Here is a 19,900-nt window from a genome sequence, read left to right as displayed (position 1 = left end):
TACCTCCTCTGTTGCACAGACGGTGCCCTCTGGATTCAGCAGGCATGTTTGCTTGTGTACACTGTGCTTGCTGCTGAAAGCCTTGCCCGTTTTCTTGTGTTACCTCTACCCCCACCTTCCCACACCCCAAGACTGCAAACTAGCTCTTCCCGTCAACCTAACCTCATCCAGATGCTTGGCAGTCACCTGATTCTGACCTTGGCCCTCATCTCTGGAGTTCCCTTCCTAACTCTGCTTCCTCTTTGTTGTCCTGTTAGAAACGCTGTGCAACCCACTTTTTAAAGAAATCTTTAAAACCACAAGTGTAGTTGCATAGTTTGATGATTACTCATCGGAATCAGGTCTATTATCACTGACTTACGTGACCCAAAATTTGTTCATTTGTGTCAGGAGTGCTGTGCAGACATAAAATTGATATAAATTACAAAAAATATATAAATAGTGCAAAAAAAGAAGGTACTGTTCATGGACTGTTCAGAAATCTGATGACAGAGGGGAGGAAGCTGTGCCTTAAGTGCCGAGTGTGGATCTTCAGGGTCCTGTAACTTCTTCCCGAAGGTAGTAGTGAGAAGAGGGCACGTCCCAGATGAATGACGTCATCTTCTTCAGGCACCAGCTCTTGAAGATATCCTCAATGCTGGGGAGTGTTGAGCCTGTAATGGGGTGGTTGAGTCTACAGCACTCTGTAACCTCTTGTGATCCTGTGCATTGGAGCCTTCATACCAGGCAGTGATGCAACCAGTCAGAATGTTCTCTGTCCTACATCTATAGAAATGTGCTTGAGTATTTGGTGGCATAACTAAATCTCCTCAAGCTTCTAACAAAGTAGATCTACTGCTATTCCTTCTATATGATTGCATCAATGTGTTGCGCCCAGTACAGGCCTTTGAGCTGTATTCGTGTGTCTACTTGCGGAAGGGCATATACTGTATGTGTTGAAGATAATTTAGGGAAAGCTTTCTAGGAATTGGCAGATTGTCTTGTGGGGCAAAGTTGTGGGGGGGGGGGGAATCATGACTGAATTTGTGTAGTCTTGGCAGGGTGAGTGTGGAGAGGATGCTTCCCCTGAGGGCACATCTACAATCAGGGGTCACTGTTTCAAAATAAAGGATTACCCATATGCTCAGCCTCCAATGCTCTATCAGTGGTTTATCTTGTAACAAAGGTCATCATACAGAGTCTGATTTGAGATAGTCAGCACATCTTTGTGAATGGGGAGTCATATCTGATAAACCTTTGGAAGGAGTTAACTAGGAAGGCAGATGAGAATAGAGCAGTGGACATCTGTTTGATTAATTCCCTCATGGCAGGCTAGCCTGGAAGATTAGATTGCACAGGATCCAGGTGAAGACAGTGGACTAGACATAATAGGCTCAGTGGTAGAAAGCTAAGGTGAACAATTGCTTCTTAGACTGGAGGCCTGTGACCAGTGGTATCCCACAGGGGTCAGTGCTAGGACCTTTGTTTTCAAAATTCAAAATCAAATTCAAATCAAATTTGTTTAGTTATGTTGGGCTCAAGACATGCCCTGTGTTCGTTTGGAAGAGAGACAACCAACACCTGATTATAGTGAAGCGTGGCTTTATTGCAGAATCGTAACTGGCACAGCGAGTACACAAGCATCGCTGGAGAAGGCGCATTCTGCCTTCCCCTTACATTCTGCTCTTATTTATACCCCTTTTCCCCAGCCCAACCCCTCACTACACATATTTGGTAATGTTGGATACTTGTGTCCTCCTTATTGGCCCGATGCCATTCGCTCACGAGTCTCCTGTTTTTTGTTTACTGAATCGCGTGACACTAGCAGTTTCGGTGCAGCGGAATCCTCAGTTTCGCTCCCTCCTTCCCTTGTACTCCTGTCTCCTAATATCACGCGAGCCACTCCTGACCTGTAGTGGCAGTCTCGAATTAACCCTAACAGTTATTATTCAACCATACATGAATACAGCCAAAAGACACAGTGTTCCTTTGGGGCCAAGGTGCAAAATATACACAGCACATTCAAAATAGCAAGCAAAAACAAAACATAGTCATGCAAAAAAAAACACATATATACAACCAAAACCCTGAGCTATATGTCCTGCAAATTGCTTGTCCAGTTCCCGGCAATGCCCAGCCACTGCAATCTAGCTTGTCATTCTAATGATCGAACACTGGAGGGCAGCACAAACAGGCTAGGCCAGCCCCCCAACCAAGCACGGATGTTATGCTGCTCCGCCTCTGGTGTTTCCTCCCCTGGACTGCAGCAGCAGGCAAGCCCACAGCTTGAGACCTAGTCCTCATTACAACTGAGGACATGCAGCTCTCCTGCTGTCTGTTGCATCAACAAGAGAAACAGGCCTGCAGCACCTTGCATTATCAACGTCGAACAGGGTCTTGCGATCGCTAGAGAAAAGTCCAAGACAATCACCCACGATTATACTGCACGCACCAGCTCCAATGTCCTTGAGTAGTAGGCAGCAACGCGGTCTGCAGCGAGGCTCGCTCCTCTGATACCCAGTAATTTATATATACAATTTGGATGTGAATGCATAGGGCATGGTTAGTAAGTTTGCAAATTATACTAAAATAGGTGGTGATGTCGACAGTGTATGTTAGAAAAATTACAAAGGGATCTTGATTAGTTAGATATATGTGCTGAGGCTGGCTCATGCCTTCCATCCATGAAAATAGAATAGAGAATTTAGAACATTACAGCATCTTCAACTGCTCCCTGCTTCAGTCTAAGATCCCCTCGTGTTTTAAGAAGGCAACGAAAATCCCGGTGCCGAAGAAAAGCGAGGTGGCATGCCTGAATGACTATCGACCTGTGGCTCTGACATCAATTGCTATGAAGTGCTTCGAGCGATTGGTTATCAACCATAACCTACTGGTCAACCTTGATACTTGGCAATTCGCCTACCAGAGCAACAGGTCAACGGCAGATGCCATCTCTCTGGCACCACATTCCTCCTTAGAACACCTGGAGAATAAAGATGCATATGTAAGGCTCTTTTTCATTGACTACAGCTCTGCCTTTAAGTCCAAATAAGCTGATTCCTAAGCTCCAGAACCTGGGTTTTAGCACTCAAATCTGCAGCTGGATCTTCAGCTTCCTCACAGACAGGACCCAGGCTGTAAAAATAGGGGACAAGCTCTCCTCTACAATCACTCTGAGCACCGGTGCCCCACAAGGTTGTGTACTCAGCCCCCTGCTGTATTCAATGTACACCCATGATTGTGTAGCCAAGTTTCCATCAAACTCAATATATAAGTTTTCTGATGACACCACAATTGTAGGCCAAATCTTGGGTAATGATGAATCGGAGTACAGAGAGGAAATTAAGAACTTGGTGGCATGGTGCGAAGACAATAACCTATCCCTCAACGTTAGCAAGACGAAGGAATTGGTTGTTGACTTCAGAAGGAGTAGCAGATCGCATGACCCCATCTACATCGGTGGTGCGCAGGTGGAACAGGTCAGAAGCTTGAAGTTTCTCGGGGTGAATATCACAAATGACTTGACTTGGTCTAACCAAGCAGAGTCCACTGCCAAGAAGGCCCACCAGCGCCTTTACTTCCTGAGAAAGCTGAAGAAATTTGGCCTGTCCCCTAAAACCTCACTGATTTTTATAGATGCACCGTAGAAAGCATTCTTTTAGGGTGCATCACAACCTGGTATGGAAGTTGTCCTGTCCAAGACCAGAAGAAGCTGCAGAAGATCATGAACATAGCCCAGCACATCACACAAACCAATCTTCCATCCTTGGACTCACTTTACACCGCACGCTGTCGGAGCAGTGCTGCCAGGATAACCAAGGACACGACCCACCCAGCCAACATACTTTTTGTCCCTCTTCCCTCCGGGAGAAGGTTCAGGAGCTTGAAGATTCGTACAGCCAGATTTGGGAACAGCTTCTTTCCAACTGTGATAAGACTGCTGAACAGATCCTGACCCAGATCCGGGCTGTACCTTCCAAATATCTGGACCTGACTTGCGCTACCTTACTTTCCCTTTTCTATTTTCTAATTATGATTTATAATTTAAATTTTTATTATATTTACTTTGATTTGTACTTCAGGGAGTGCGAAGCGCAGAAGCAAATATCGCTGTGATGATTGTATGTTCTGGTATCAAGTCAAGTCAACTTTTATTGTTATTTCGACCATAACTGCTGGTACAGTGCATGGTTAAAATGAGACAAAGTTTTTCAGGATCATAGTTTACATGACACAGTACATAAAACTAGACTGAACTACATGATAAAAAAAACACAGAGAAAGCTATACTAGACTACAGACCTACACCAGACTGCATAAAGTGCACAAAAACAATGCAGGCATTGCAATAAATAATAAACAGGACAGGAGGGCAAGGTGTCAGTTCAGGCTTCAGGTATTGAGGAGTCTGATAGCTTGGGGGAAGAAACTGTTATATAGTCTGGTCGTGAGAGCCCGAATGCTTCAGAGCCTTTTCCCAGACGGCAGGAGGGAGAAGAGATTGTATGAGGGGTGCATGGGGTCCTTCATAATGCTGTTTCCTTTGCGGATGCAGCGTGTAGTGTAAATGTCCATGATGGCGGGAAGAGAGACCCCGATGACCTTCTCAGCTGATCTCACTATCCTCTGCAGGGTCTTGCGATCCGAGATGGTGCAATTTCCGAACCAGGCAGTGAATCAGCTGCTCAGGATGCTCTCTATACAATCCCTGTAGAATGTGATGAGGATGGAGGGTGGGAGATGGACTTTCCTCAGCCCTCGCAGAAAGTAGAGATGCTGCTGGGCTTTCTTTGCTATGGAGCTGGTGTTGAGGGACCAGGTGAGATTCTCCTTCAGGTGAACACCAAGAAATTTGGTGCACTTTACGATCTCTACCGAGGAGCCATCGATGTTCAGCGGGGAGTGGTCGCTCCGTGCCCTCCTGAAGTCAACAACCATCTCTTTTGTTTAGTTCACATTAAGAGACGGGTTGTTGGCTCTGCACCAGTCCGTTAGCCATTGCACCTCCTCTCTGTAAGCTGACTTGTCGTTCTTGCTGATGAGATCCACCACGGTCGTGTCATCGGCGAACTTGATGATATGGTTCGAGCTGTGTGTTGCAGCACAGTCGTAGGTCAGCAGAGTGAACAGCAGTGGACTGAGCACGCAACCCTGGGGAGCCCCGTGCTCAGTGTGATGGTGTTGGAGATGCTTGCTCCCGATCCGGACTGACTGAGGTCTCCCAGTCAGGAAGTCTGGGATCCAGTTGCAAAGGGAGGTGTTCAGGCCCAATAGGCTTAGCTTTCCAATCAGTTTCTGAGGGATGATTGTTTGGTGACAGTGAAGTAAAGTAGTGCAGGCTCTTCGGCTCACAATGTTGTGCTGACCCTTTAACCTATTCACAATCAATCAAACCCTTCCCTCCATTTCTCTTTCATCCATTTCTCGAACTAAGTCTTTTAAATGCCCCTAATGTATTTGTCTCTATCACCACCCTTGGCAGCAAAGTTAAGATAAATACAGATAGGTGCCCAGTAGTCAGCACAGTGGACCCAGTGGCCTGTTTCCACATTGATTAATGATGGCTCTGTGGAAGAAGAAACAGAATTAGTGTTCATCACAGCTCCTCAAAGATAGTATGCTGCTGACACCTTGATTCTTAATTCACATGAAGCCTTGGCAGGATCATGGTCATTGTCTTCCCTGTACTTGATTAGATAACCCCTCACACCATTAATGCAAGGGTATTGATTTCATCTTAGTGTTTTCTCAGGGAGCACAGGATTTCCATGGCCCCCATGACCTTCTGTCGCCCTGTGTGATGATGGTACTCTGAACGTTGCAGATTTATATTTAATGGCTATACAATCTGATTGGATTCACTTCCCACTCCCACTCCCCCTCAGCCCTTCACACCCTCACCCCTTTACCCCCATCCCCTCCTCCGTGCCACCCTCTCCCCACCACCATCTTTCCCCCTCTTCGAGGCCCAGCTTTGATCGCAGCCTCAGGTGCTGTCTGTGTTGAATTTGAGCACTCTCCCTATGACCACTTGAGTTTCCTCCACATCAACATGATGTATGGGGTCCGTGGGTAAATTGACCGCCCCCCCGGGGGGGTCTAGGTGAGAGGTGTATTCTGAGGGCAGTTGTTGGGTGTGTGGGAGAACGAAGTGGGACTGGTATAAATGCTTGGCTAATGGGTCATCACAGACTCTGTGGAAGAACTGTTTCTCTGCTGCATTTCTCTCTGGATGCCTGATGCATGTCATTTTGTTGGTGAGCGGTAGGTGTGCTCTGTAGTATATTGCATTTTGTGTCCATTTACATGATTCTCAAGACTAAGTGTGCAGAAATAGCAACTAATTAGAAAAGCTAACAACGTTATCATTTATTGATGGAGAGATTAAATGGAAAGGTAAGGATTGTGTTTCAATTGTGCAGGACATTGCTGAGACTATATCTAGTCTCCTGTGTACAAGATTTATGTTTCTGTATAAGGAAGGATGGCCATGTGTTTGATGCAGTTCAGGAATGGACGTGTTGTCTTGTGGTGAAAGATTGCAAGAGAAGTCTTGTGAATACTAGTGTTAGGAAGAGTGAAGGGGGTCTTGATAGGGTGGGTGTGGAGTGGATGCTTCATCTTGAAGGAGAATCTAGAACCAAGAATCCAAGAACTACATGTCCTTTGGCCCAAATCGTGCATGCCAACCAAGTTGCCTGTGTTTGGCCTGTATCTCTATGTTTCCATCCATGTCTCTACCAAGTGTCTTCGAAGCGTTATAATTGTACTCCTCCCTACGACTTCCTCTGGCAGCTCATTCCCTACACCAATCACCATCAGTGTGGGAAGAAGTTTCTTCTTTTAAATTTTCGCCTTCTCACCTTAAACCTATGCCCTCTAGTTCTTAATTCCCTTTCCCTGACAAAATAACTGTGCATTCACCCAAAGTACACTCCACATGATTTTGTATATCTCTGTACGGTATATCTCAACTTCCAATGCTCCAAGGAATAAAGACGTTGTCTGTGCTCCATCCGGCTGCCATTAACTAAATAAGACAAAGAAGTAACTGGTTGTAAAGAACTTTATGTGAATGTTAGGGAAATTAATTTGCTAAGGAAATTTGATTAAAGTTGATCGCAAGTAAATTAGAGACACACTTTGAAGTAAAGAGAGCTTTATTCATGACATCATGGGGAGTGGAACCTCTAACAGTGGGTTTTGAACTCCAAATAATAGAGAACATAGCTCCTTTTATGTGTGTACAATCGATAGCAAAAGCAAAGGCTGGTCGATTAACCTTGTGAATTAGAAAAGATAAGCTAGGTTCACATCCAGTTCTCTTGTGATAAACTATACCCACAGCAACAGCCAAAAATTAAAAATTCAAACCTGTGTACAACTTTGTATCAGCAACCAGTTTGTCTCATATCCTTGAGTCTAATTCTTACAAGATAAGCAACTGCAAGTATTTTTTCTAAAAGTCGTCTCTGCTGAAAGCCAAGTCCATATCTATAACAAACTAATCTGCAAACCAAAAAGCCAATATTAACTCTTAGTTATCAAAATCTTTAACTCACAATATTTTCCTCCACAGTGAAAAACGGTTCTGACTCAAAAATGTTTGATTGATTGTAAAGCTTAACTTAGATTAGTTATATCACTTGCAACACAAAAAAAGGCAGCTGCCTCGACCAGGCTGATCGAATATGTCCAATGTTTCATTCAATTGCAATTAACAAAATAAAACAGAGAAATAACTGGTTGTAAAATAGTTTATGTGAGAAATCTTTCTGCATCACTTGGAAACCAAGAATGATTAAGAGCTTAAGGATTAAAGGGGCAAGGTGGGAGAATGGACTTTAAGGGAAGTAAAGTCACCCATGTTTGAATGATTGAGCAGAGTCAATGGGCAGAATGGTAGAATTCTGTTCTTGTATCTTATGAAGTGTTTATTTTGATTTTTTTTTACTAAAAGTAAACTACTTTGCAAAATATTTGACTCTTCCATCCTGGGGAAATGTTAATTCAAATGCTGGTCCAAATTTTGTGAGAGTAGCAGAGAAGGTGATGGAGATATCTGGGAACCAGGGAGGTGTTCCGTATCTCTTCCTTATAACAACGTGGTTTTATCTGTCCAGCCAAGCACCATTGTAATTGACGCTTCTTTTCCCCGAGTCATCATCACCCACGTCAAGGTCTGCCAGTGTCCTGTTGAAAGTATTCTGACTGGCTTCATCACGGTCTGATGTGGCAATCTGAATGTGCAGAAATGTAAGAAGCTGCAGAGAGTAATGGATTCAGCCCAATACATCACGGGCACGTCCCTCCACACCATTGGTAGTATCTACAGGAGGTATTTAGTATCGAGAAGGCAATGTCCATCAGCAAACACCAGCTCCATAGCAAAGAAAGCCCAGCAACGTCTCTACTTTCTGCGAAGGCTGAGGAAAGTCCTTCTCCCACCCCCCCATCCTCATCACATTCTACAGGGGTTGTATTGAGAACATCCTGAGCAGCTGCATCACTGCCTGGTTCGGAAATTGCACCATCTCGGATCGCAAGACCCTGCAGCGGATAGTGAGGTCAGCTGAGAAGATCATCGGGGTCTCTCTTCCCGCCATCACGGACATTTACACTACACACTGCATCCGTAAAGGAAACAGCATTATGAAGGACCCCATGCACCCCTCATACAATTTTTTCTCCCTCCTGCTGTCTGGGAAAAGGCTCCAAAGCATTCGGACTCTCACAACCAGTCTATGTAACAGTTTCTTCCCCCAAGCTATCAGATTCCTCAATACCCAGAGCCTGAACTGACACCTTGTCCTATTGTCCTGTTTATTATTTATTGTAATGCCTGCAATGTTTTTGTGCACTTTATGCAGTCCTGTGTAGGTCTGTAGTCTAGTGTAGCTTTCTCTGTCTTGTTATTTTACATAGTTCAGCCTAGTTTTTGTACTGTTATGTAACACCATGGTCCTGAAAAACATTGTCTCATTTTTACTATGTACTGTACCAGCAGTTATGGTCGAAATGACTTGACTTGACACCATCAGGGCCTTGCCCATTTTATCTACCATCTGGCAGGAGGTACAGAAGTCTGAAATCCCACATCACCAGTTCAGGAAAAGCTACTTCCCTTCAACCATTCAGTTCTTGAATTAACTGGCTCAACCCTAATCAGTACATCATTTTAGCAACACTTTGACACTAGAAAGTACCACCCACACAAAATGCTGGAGGAACTCAGTAAGTCAAGCAACATCTGTGGAGGGGAATAAACAATCGATGTTTTGGGCTGAGACGCTTCACCAGCAACCTGATGAACAGTATCATTCCAAAGCGCTGACTTCCATGGGTGCTGCCTAACCTGCTGGAAACCCTTGTGTCGATGATTTGTATTGCAATAGACTGTTTATGTTCTAATTGTGTTCTTTCTGATTAAAGGTGGATATAATATACTGTATGTTTAATTTGCGTTTTTCTTGTGAATGTTGTGTCTCTGGTACCGTGTGCCTGTGATGCTGCTACAAGTAAGTTTTTCATTGCAGCGGTACATACATGAACTTGACTTTGACTTTGGTAGGGTAAAGCACCATAGCATGAACATCATATTCACCAGTTTCAGGTAACTACTAGCTCTCTGCCCCCCTTCCGCCTCTTTTCTCTCCTCCTGACCAAGTTACTTCTTCCTACACCCACAACCCAGCCCCCATTTTTTTTATTGTACAATCGTGAACAATAGCCAGATCGGAAATGCTGATCAAGTCAACTAATTCCCAAAGAGAACTATGATAGGCCACTCAGATAGTTCACTGCTGCTCAGTGATAGAATACAAAAACAACATATGTACAATTAAGAAACATTAAAGAATAGAAATACTGGAGTCATGACGTTCATGATGAAGTCTGCTGGAGAGAGACATTTATACACATGCTGTCCTCCATAATTCAAAGAGATTGAAGGATAAGTTTGCACAGGGACAAAACATTGGCAGGAGCACTTGGAACTAAGAACTAATCCCTACTGGGAGAAAGCAGCACCTGATCTTCCCGCACTGGTCTCCAGCAGTTTAAGGACTAAGTCCAGCCGGAACATAACTCACAAGTGCTCTTGAAAGTCAGCTATTAACCCATCATCCTGTTTCTTTCCCCTCCTCCTTGCACTTCATTTGCCCATCAGCTTCATACCCATCACACTGGGACCCCACCTGTTACTGTTCCTCCACACCTCCCTATTCGGTTTCCTGCTCCACCTTCTTCTCCCATCAAATTCCACTATATGCAGCCTTTTTTCCACTGCCACTGGAATTCAGTGCACAACAGCTCAGCACAGGTATAAACCCTCCGAGCATGATGGCATGTTGAACTAACTAAATGGTGTATAGAACTAACAGAAACTTTTGCGTTTATACCTGTCAGTAATGAAATGCCCAACTAAACTAATCCGTTGAATCTGATCCTCCAGGGTCACTTATGCACACCTCCTCCATGGACACAAGGACCATGTTCCTGCTGCTGCAGTCGGTCATTGAGGACAATGTCCACTTCTTCCAGGAGAACCCATCGGAGACCTCTCGTCGCTTCATTTCTGCCTTCAGCCAGATCCAGGAGGACACACATGGGCTGCAGCCTCTAATGCTTGCCTTTGCGGGATCCTTCGCTGCCTTTGACTTCGACGAGCGAACGCCCGCCAACGGGTACCGCAGCCTGATGAAGGTGGTTCGGGCTTGCGTCCTGCACATTATCCACAAGGCCCGCTACATCGCTGCCAAGCGCCGCAGCATTTTCTTCCGCACAAACCACAACCTGATGGAGATCGAGGCCTACAGCTCAGCGCTGAGGCAGCTCCGCGCCCTGCTCTACTTTGCCCAGAAGCTGCTTGCCGACAGCAGGCAGGGCAACCTTTTCTCCAACGAGGAAAGGGGTCTGTCTGAGGAGTTCCTCCGTGAGTCCAACTCCATGCACAAGGGCTGCTTCTACGGCCGATGCTTGGGCTTCCAGGTCAGTGTTCCTTCCCCTCAGTGTCAAGCCAATTCTGCGGAATCCTATGCCCCTCCCCATTTTTGTAAACCAACCCCCCCCCCCCCCCCCGTGCCTATGCTCTTTCCTGGCCTCTGCATCCCTCACCATCTCTGTGACTCCTCCAGCCCCAACACCCTTCCCCAACTCTGTACCCCTTTCTGCCCTCTGCTCCCCTCCCCATCTCTGACACTATCCAACCCCTACAACCTTCCACTCCCTCTCTAACCCTCTACGCACCTCACTATTCCCTACACTCCTCCCTTGAATCCACTCTGTGACCCTCTCCAGCTCCTATACTCCTCCCTCCATAAATCCCTCTAACCACAATACCCTTCCCCATCTCTGTAAACCCCTCTAGTCCCTATACCCCAGACATGATGGAATGCAGATTCCTTTGGCCAATTCTGCTCATATCTCTTATGGTCTTATTTTCTTATGGAAACAGGGTCCCAGTGAGTTTAAAGTGAGTAGGAAATAGGGGCCTGGTGATTTTAAAGGGAGTGGGTAAGGGTCATGGTGAGTTTAAAAGGAGCAGGAATCAGGGCCCCATTGAGTTTAAAGGGGTTGCAGAAATTGGAGTCCAATGAATCTAATGGGAGAAGGAAATGGGTCATAGTGAGCATGAAAGGAGCACATGAAATAGACGTTGTGAGCCAGGTACCAAACCAACTGGATTTCCAAGTAACCGGAGACCAGATTATCAGAGTTTTACTGTATACGGGACAGCAGGTCATCAGGAAGACTGATAGAATGTTGATTTTTATCTCAAGGTGATTAGGATATAAAAGTAGGGAGATCTTACTCCTCTGTACAAGGCACGAATGAGCCGATATCTAGAGTACAGTAAAAACTTTTGGCCTATTATTTAAAGAAATGTACACCATGGATTTCGGTTAATTAGGACTCATTGTAACCAGAATATTTTGGCCCAATTAAGCAGCTGCCCCAATTAGCTGAAATTTCATGGATATAGTTCAAAGGTATAAAACAGACAAACTGCCGTTTAACTGAGTAACGAATTATGCATTTAAATGAAGTACAAAACAAATTAGAACACTACCAATACCTCTACAGCAGTATAAGACTTTAGGAACTGTTAGTTCCTAATAGTTATCGACTGTGCAGTGTTCTTTTGATTAACTGTAAATGAACAAAGTCAGTGCAGACACCTAGTGCAGATAATGGACTGCCTTCATTGCCTTCCTACTGACATCAAAATAAAAAAAAATCAATAATCACAGTTTTTTGAATTGGCGTCCGATGGCTGATATGGACAACATAACACAAGTGCATGCAACTAATGAAAACTGTTCACTCCATCGTGTCTAACGCTGCACAGTGCACCGACTGACTAGTTAGAAGGAGTTCAGTAACAGTCCCGTGTCCCAATTAAGCAGCATAGTGTCCCAAATAAACAAATAAACAATCCCACCTATTTTCTTAATTAGTTTTTGTTCTTTAAATAAGCGGCTGTTCCAACTAACCAATGGCATAAATGTTAATAAACATGAGGTGATGAATTTTGTGAGTACTGATGAGGTTAAGACATAAACCATGAATGGTAGTTTTGCTATACTGAGGTTGTGCTGGTTTGTTCAAGAACCAAATGGTGGAAGGGAAGTAGCTGTTCCTGAACATAGTAGTGTGGGACTTCAGGATTCTGTACCTTCTGCCTGATGGCAGCTGCAAGAAGGCATGACCCAGACGGTGGCAGTCTTTGAGGTTGGTTGTTGCTTTCTTGAGGCAGTACCTTCTGCAGATGCTACCAATGGCAGGAAGGGATGTGCCCAGGTTGTACTGGGCTGAGTGCACTATTCTGCAGCTTCTTACGTTCCAGCGCATTTGAATTGTTGTACCAGACTGTGATGCAACCAGTCAGGATACTTCTAACAGTATCCCTGTATGTGTGACAAACTGATCCTTCTTAACCCCCCCCCCCCCCCCCCGAGAAAGTAAAAACGTTTTACTTTCCTTATGGTTGAATCCCTACTGATAGCCCAACTGAAGAATGGACAATTCATGGGTCTTGACAGTGTAAATTCTGGGAGGAATTATCCCCTTGTCGGAGAGCCTATTACCAGAGGCATAGTCTCAGAGTAAGAGGGCTTCTGTTTATGGCTGTGACTGTCATGAAGAATTTCCCCCTTCTAAGGATTTCCATGCTTCAGAAAGCCAAGAAGATTAGATCAGATTAGGTTAGATTATCGTCACGTATGCCACAGTGCACTGAAATTCCTCGCTCGCCTGAAGCTCACAGAGTAAATAGTGCACATGATAATAAATACAGCAATAAATATTGTTAATACTGTAAATAAGTAAATAGCCATTACACCACTGTGGGTGCCAGCAGCAGTCAGCACTATGCTATTACAGCTTGGGATGTTCCAGAGTTCAGAGTTCAATTCTGGCACCATTCTGTAAGGAGTCTCTGCACGTCCTGCCCGTAGAATGCTTGAGTTTTCTTCAGGTCCTCTAGTTTCCTCCCACAGTCCAAAAACATACTGGGTGGATTAATTAGCAATTGTAAATTGTGTCTTTATTAGCTTAGGGGGTGTTAATCAGGTTATAGACAATAGACAATAGGTGCAGAAGTAGACCATTCGGCCCTTCGAGCCTGCACTGCCATTCTGAGATCATGGCTGATCATTTACTATCAATACCCGGTTCCTGCCTTGTCCCCATATCCCTTGATTCCCCTATCCATAAGATACCTATCTAGCTCCTTCTTGAAAGCATCCAGAGAATTGGCCTCTACTGCCTTCTGAGGCAGTGCATTCCAGACCCCCACAATTCTCTGGGAGAAGAAATTTTTCCTTAACTCTGTCCTAAATGACCTACCCCTTATTCTCAAACCATGCCCTCTGGTACTGGACTCTCCCAGCAACTGGAACATATTTCCTGCCTCTATCTTGTCCAATCCCTTAATAATCTTATATGTTGCAATCAGGTTTGTCGGGGGTTGCTGATGCGGCATGCCTTGAAGGGTTGGAAAGGCAAACTTTGTGCTGTATCACTAAATAAGTAAACACAGCAACAGGCTCAACAGCAGAATGGTTCGAAGATTGTAGTGCAAACAGAACTGCAGAAGTGACAATCTCAGAATAACAGAGATAGAGTTAACAGTCCAAGAATGCAGCAGCACCACTGGGAAGGCAATGTGAGAGAGCTGACTGATTCAGGAGTCTGATAGCAGTGGGAAAGAAGACGTTCTTGAGACTGGTTGTTCAGGTTTGAAGCTCCCAGAAGTTATAAAGGTGAAAAGGGAATGCCCAGTGTGGGAGGAATTCTCTACAACAGCACTAGTCTTCCTGAAGTAATGTACCGTGAAGGTGGTCTGGATTTACCCTATGATGGACTGGGCTGTGATTACCACTCTCTGCAGGTTACATTGGTCCAGAGCAGAGCAGAATACTTCAAAGCTGAGTTAGATTTTTAATCAATATGGGAATCGCTAGTTATGAGGAGAGACTGGGAAAGTGCACAGGAGGGAGGATGGATCAGCCATGATCTTATCATAAGGCAAAGAGAGCTTGAGGCATTGAACAGTCTGACATCCCTGCCAAGTGACCTGGTTCTAAATTCAAGGCTATGCCTCCTCTATATCTTCCCAACTAAATTAATTAAGCATGTGATTAGGGTGACCTTCAATCTTCTATAGTCAAGGGCCCATGCATGATGTTTATAGACATTATCTTTATACTTAAACTGTTTCAACTCTGGAGGAATATAGACCATTTGTAGGCAGTTGGGGTTAGCATCATGATCAGTACAGACACTGTGGGTTGAAGAGCCTGTTCCTGTTCTGCACTGTACTATTCTATGTTCTAGTATAGTCCTCAGGATGTAACATTTAAGAAACATCAGCATTAGAAGTTAAGTGAAAATGAAAGACTGGTGAAAATTGATTTAGTTTAATATGGCACATGTACAGTTCTGACATATGGTGAAAAACTGTTCTGTATGCCATCCGTACAAATTGATGTAGCACAAGTGAAAACAATAACAAAATGTAGTTACAGTTAGACCATAATGAGGTTAAGAATCGATGTTATTATAAGAACAAGAGGTATGTCCAATAATTTTATAAGAGTGGGATAGAAAATGTCTTTGAACTTGGTGGGATGCACTTTCAGGCTTTTGTATCTTCTGCCTGATGGGACGGGGAGTTATCTGAGGTAGGAGGAATCATTGACTACATTTGCTGCCAAGGCAGCGAGAAGTGTAGCCAGAGTCCATGGAGGGGAGGCTACTTTCTATAATGTGCCAAATAGTGTCCAGAACTCTCTGCCATTTCTTGTGGTCATAAGCAGTTGCTGTGCCAAACTATGATGCATCCAGATAGGGTGTTTCTATGGTACCTATTGGTGAGGGCAAGCTGAATTTCTTTAATGTTCTGAGAAAGTAGAGGCAGACAGACAGACATACTTTATTGATCCCGAGGGAAACTGGGTTTCGTTACAGTTGCACCAACCAATAATAGAGTAGAAATATAGCAAAATAAAACCAGAAATAAGAAAAAAGAAATAAGAATAAGAAATAAGTAAATTATGCCAAGTGGAAATAAGTCCAGGACCAGCCTATTGGCTAAGAGTGTCTGACACTCCAAGGGAGGAGTTGTAAAGTTTGATGGCCACAGAAAGGAATGACTTCCTATGACACTCAGTGTTGCATCTCGGTAGAATGAGTCTCTGGCTGAATGTACTCCTGTGCCTAACTAGTACATTATGGAGTGGATGGGAGACATTGTCCAAGATGGCATGCAACTTGGACAGCATCCTCTTTTCAGACACCACCATCAGAGAGTCCAGTTCCACCCCCACACATATCCTCAGCATCATCTGGCAGATGTTAAAGGACCTCAGTCTCCTCAGGAAATAGAGATGGCTCTGACCCTTCTTGTAGACAGCCTCAGTGTTCTTTGACCAGTCCAGTTTATTGTCAATTCATATCCCCAGGTACTTGTAATCTTCCACCATGTCCACATTGACCCTTTGGATGGAAACAGGGATCACTGGTGCCTTGGCCCTCCTCAGGTCCACCACCAGCTCCTTAGTCTTTTTCACACTAAGCTGCAGATGATTCTGCTCACACAATGTGACAAAGTTTCCCACCGTCGCCTTGTACTCAGCCTCATCTCCCTTGCTGATGCATCCAGCTATGGCAGAGTCATCAGAAAACTTCTGAAGATAGCAAGGCATTGGTGTGCTTTCTTATTCATGGTGTCTACAAGTTGGATAAGGACAAGCTATTCGTGACGTTTACACCTAGGAACTTGAAACTCTCAACCACCCCCACCTAGTGCCATTGATATAGACAGAAGTGTGTTTACACACACACATACACACACCTTCCTGAACTCAATAACCAGCTGTTTTGTTCTGATGACAATGAAGAAAAGGTTGTTGCCTCTACCTAGGTTTTCTATCTCCTTCCTGTTCTCTGTCATGTCATTAACTGAGATTCAGCCTAGCACAGTGTTGTCATCTGCAGGCTTGTCAATGGAGTTAGAATAGAATCTGGACACACAGTCATGAGAGTGCAGAGGATAGAGTGGGAGCATGAGAACATAGCCTTGTGGAGAGCTAGTGCTGAGAATAATTATGGCAGAGGTGTTGCTGCCTATCCCTGTTGATTGTGGTCTGTTTGTCAGGAAGTCAAGGATCCAGTTGTAAAAGGGTGGTGCTGTGACCCAGATCTGGGAGTTTGGAGAAGAGCTTGCTTGGAGCTATGAAATAGAAGATGGAGCTGTAGTCTATAAATAGGTATCTGATGTAGCTGTCTTCATTATTCTCATGCTCCAGGGATGAGCGTAGAGCCAGGGAGATGGTGTCCACCGCTGGCATGCTTCATTGCAGTTGCTCAAGGTTGCGTGGGAGATTGGAGTTGATGTATGCCATGAACATACTCTTAAAGCACTTCATGATGGTGGATGTCTGAGCCACTGGGTGGTAGTCATTAAGGCATGTTATCTTATTTTTCATTAGGGTGATAGTGGTCCTCTTAAAATAGGAGGGAACCTTAGGCTTCTGTACATCCTGCCCGATGGTAGCTGTGTGAAGATGGCATGGCCCATATGTTAGGAATCTTTGATGGTAGACGTTGCCCTCTTGAGACAGTACCTCTTGTAGATATTAGTGATGGTGGGGACAGGTGTGTCAATGATGTATTGGGCTGAGTCCACTACTCTCTGCAGCTTCTTGCATTCCTGTGCATTTGAATTGCCATACCAGACCGTGACTCTATTCATTTCATATTGTAGAGCCTGCTGGGCGTGCCTCTCCGCCTCACCTTTTCTGACAGATTACACTGACTGACTAAATAGACATAATATACCTGTATCTGCCCCAACTCACCTGTTGGGTTTGTCTACTGTATCTGATGCTCCTGGTGTGGCCTCCTCTATGTCAGTGAAATCTGACGAAGATTGGAGGATCACTCCATCAAGCAACTTTGCTCTGTCTGCCACAAAAGGCACCCATTTTAATTCTACTTCCCATTCCCATTACAACATGTAGCCTCCTGTACTGCCCGATAAGGTTGGGTGAGTAACACTTCCGATTCCACCTGAGTAGCCTCCAACCTGACAGCATGAGTATCAAGTTTTCTAACTTCTGGTATTTTCAGCTTCCCCCCCCCCCCCCCCTCACTCTTTTAACATTTCCTGTTCTGGCTCCCCTCTTCTCTCTCCTTCTCACCTGCCCATCACCTCCCTCTTCACTTCACCTCCTCCTTCACTTTGTCCACTATCCTCCCGTCAGATTCTTTCTTCTTCTGCCCTTTACCTTTTCCATGTTTCATCTTCCAGCTTCTCACTTCATGTGCCCTCCTCCACCCACCTTTCCCCTCACTTAGTCTCACCTATCACTCCCCCCTCCACTTCTTGTTCTGGCTTTTTCCCCCTCCCATTCCAGCACTGATAAAGAATCTCAGCCCCAATCATTATCTGTTTATTTCTCTCCACAGATGCTGTATGATCTGCTGAGCTCCTCCAATATTTTGTGTGTGTAATACATTGACGTAGCCACCTTCTCCACCTCTGAAACCCAAACTTGTTCTCTCTCCCCCACACCCGCGACATTAACTGTTTCTTTTTCTGCCCTTGCAGCATTTCCTATTTCTACTGATGTGAACTCTTTAAACTCTCTTTCTAGCTCTATTTGCTACCTGACTTTCTGAATGTTTGCTGCTATTTTCCTGATTTTTGTTTCAGATTTCTGGCATCTATATTGTTTTGTTTTGAGCCTACCCTGTAATTGTTTGTAGGTGTTTCAAGTCTTCGGTCTTTCTTTACATAGCAAAGTCCCATGTATGAATGCTACTTGTGTTTAGTTGTCAGTTATACTGTCCTCCATTGATGTAATGGTGAGTGCCCCTCTCACTCCTCTCAACTTCCTTTAATTGTACCTTCTCTCAGGATGTCAACAGTTCCTGACCATTCTTATTGTCACGATTCCTCCTGGCTGTTCTATGAACATAGAACATAGAACAACAGTTTGTTGGTTCGTCATATGCCGTGTCATGACATAGATGATCATGATCTTTCCATGACCATGGTAGTTCTTGGCAAATTTTTCTACAGAAGTGGTTTGCCACCTTCTGGACAGTGTCTTTATAACACGGGTGACCCCAGCCATTATCAATATTCTTCAGAGACTGTGTGCCTGGTGTCAGTGGTCACAGGACCAGTGAACAACATTACATCTTGGAAACAGGTTCTTCAGCCCAAGGTGCTGTGCTGAACTAATTAACTTAGTAATTAAACACCTAAGTAAATTAACTCCTTCTGCCTACACAGGGTCCATATCCCTCCATTTCCTTAGCATTCTTATGTCTACCTAAGAACCTCTTAAACACCTCTATCATATCTGCCTCCATCGCCAGCTCTAGGCTCACATTCCAGGGCACCCACCACTCTGTGTAACTAAAAACTTGACCCGCATATCTCCTTTGAACTTAGGCTATGTCCACACTACACCAGATAAATCTGTAACCGAAGCTTTTTCTCTTCGTTTTTACCCTGCGTCCACACTAAAATGGTGGTTTCGTCCCCCGAAAACGGAGATATTCAGAAACACTCTCCAGAGTGTGTAATTTTGAAAACGCCAGATTGGCGGGAGCAGTGTGGACGGGGTAACTGGAGAAATCTAAAAACACTGTCATGACATGCAGGAACAGATGGTGACGGCAGCGTGCCATTTCATTGTTTTCTTGAACGCAACCTAACAATTTCAGAGAACACGGCAACGAGACTGAAGCCAGAAGAGTTAGAAATGCACTCACCAAATACTTTGACCCATAACTTACTGAATAAATGTATACTCACTTTGCCCTGTTTTCTGTCCTTGCTCGTATGAAGGTGGTTTACCTATTTATGCAAGTACTTCTCTGACAATAGATGTGTAACAACCTCATAAGAACATAAGAGATAGGAGCAGGAGTAGGCCAATCAGCCCCTCAAGCCTGCTCCGCCATTCAACAAGATCATGGCTGATCCAATCTTAACTCTAGTTTTCACCGAATCCCACAAGGCAACAGTGCCAACCAACAGGGCACCATGCCGCCCATTTTATTTTATTATTCATCCCGCCCAAACCCATGTGATCACCCGGGGGAAAAAAACCGAGTTGCCAATTGAGGAGAAAAAATCTGGAAAATTCCTCTCCGACCCATCCAGGCTATCGAAAACTGGTCCAGGAGATCACATGGCTGATCTAAACCTAGCCTCATGTCCACTTAACTGCTCGCTCACCGTATCCCCTAATGCCATTGTAACATTGTATGAAAATACAAGATAATACTGATGCAGACATGTTTTATAATTTAACAAGAGACTTTATTAATGCACAGAGTTCGTCAGTTTTTCAATGTTCGTCGTCAGCCGGGTCAATCTGTCCGTGAACTCCCCGTCGGT

General features: G+C 44.5%; 1 protein-coding gene across 1 annotated transcript in view; it reads left to right on the top strand.

Annotated features, from left to right (window-relative positions):
• Window positions 1-19,900, top strand: part of lipeb (lipase, hormone-sensitive b) — a 69,704-nt gene that overhangs the window by 10,213 nt on the left and 39,591 nt on the right. The window contains exon 2 of the mRNA XM_073056004.1: window positions 10,433-10,968. Coding sequence (XP_072912105.1) covers window positions 10,433-10,968 — 536 coding nt within the window. The remainder of the gene's footprint in view (window positions 1-10,432; window positions 10,969-19,900) is intronic.

Source organism: Hemitrygon akajei, chromosome 1 (assembly GCF_048418815.1).
Source record: "Hemitrygon akajei chromosome 1, sHemAka1.3, whole genome shotgun sequence".
In the NCBI taxonomy this organism is placed as follows: domain Eukaryota; kingdom Metazoa; phylum Chordata; class Chondrichthyes; order Myliobatiformes; family Dasyatidae; genus Hemitrygon; species Hemitrygon akajei.
Note: the sequence above shows the minus strand (reverse complement) of the source record. Positions and strands in the feature narration are given on the sequence as shown.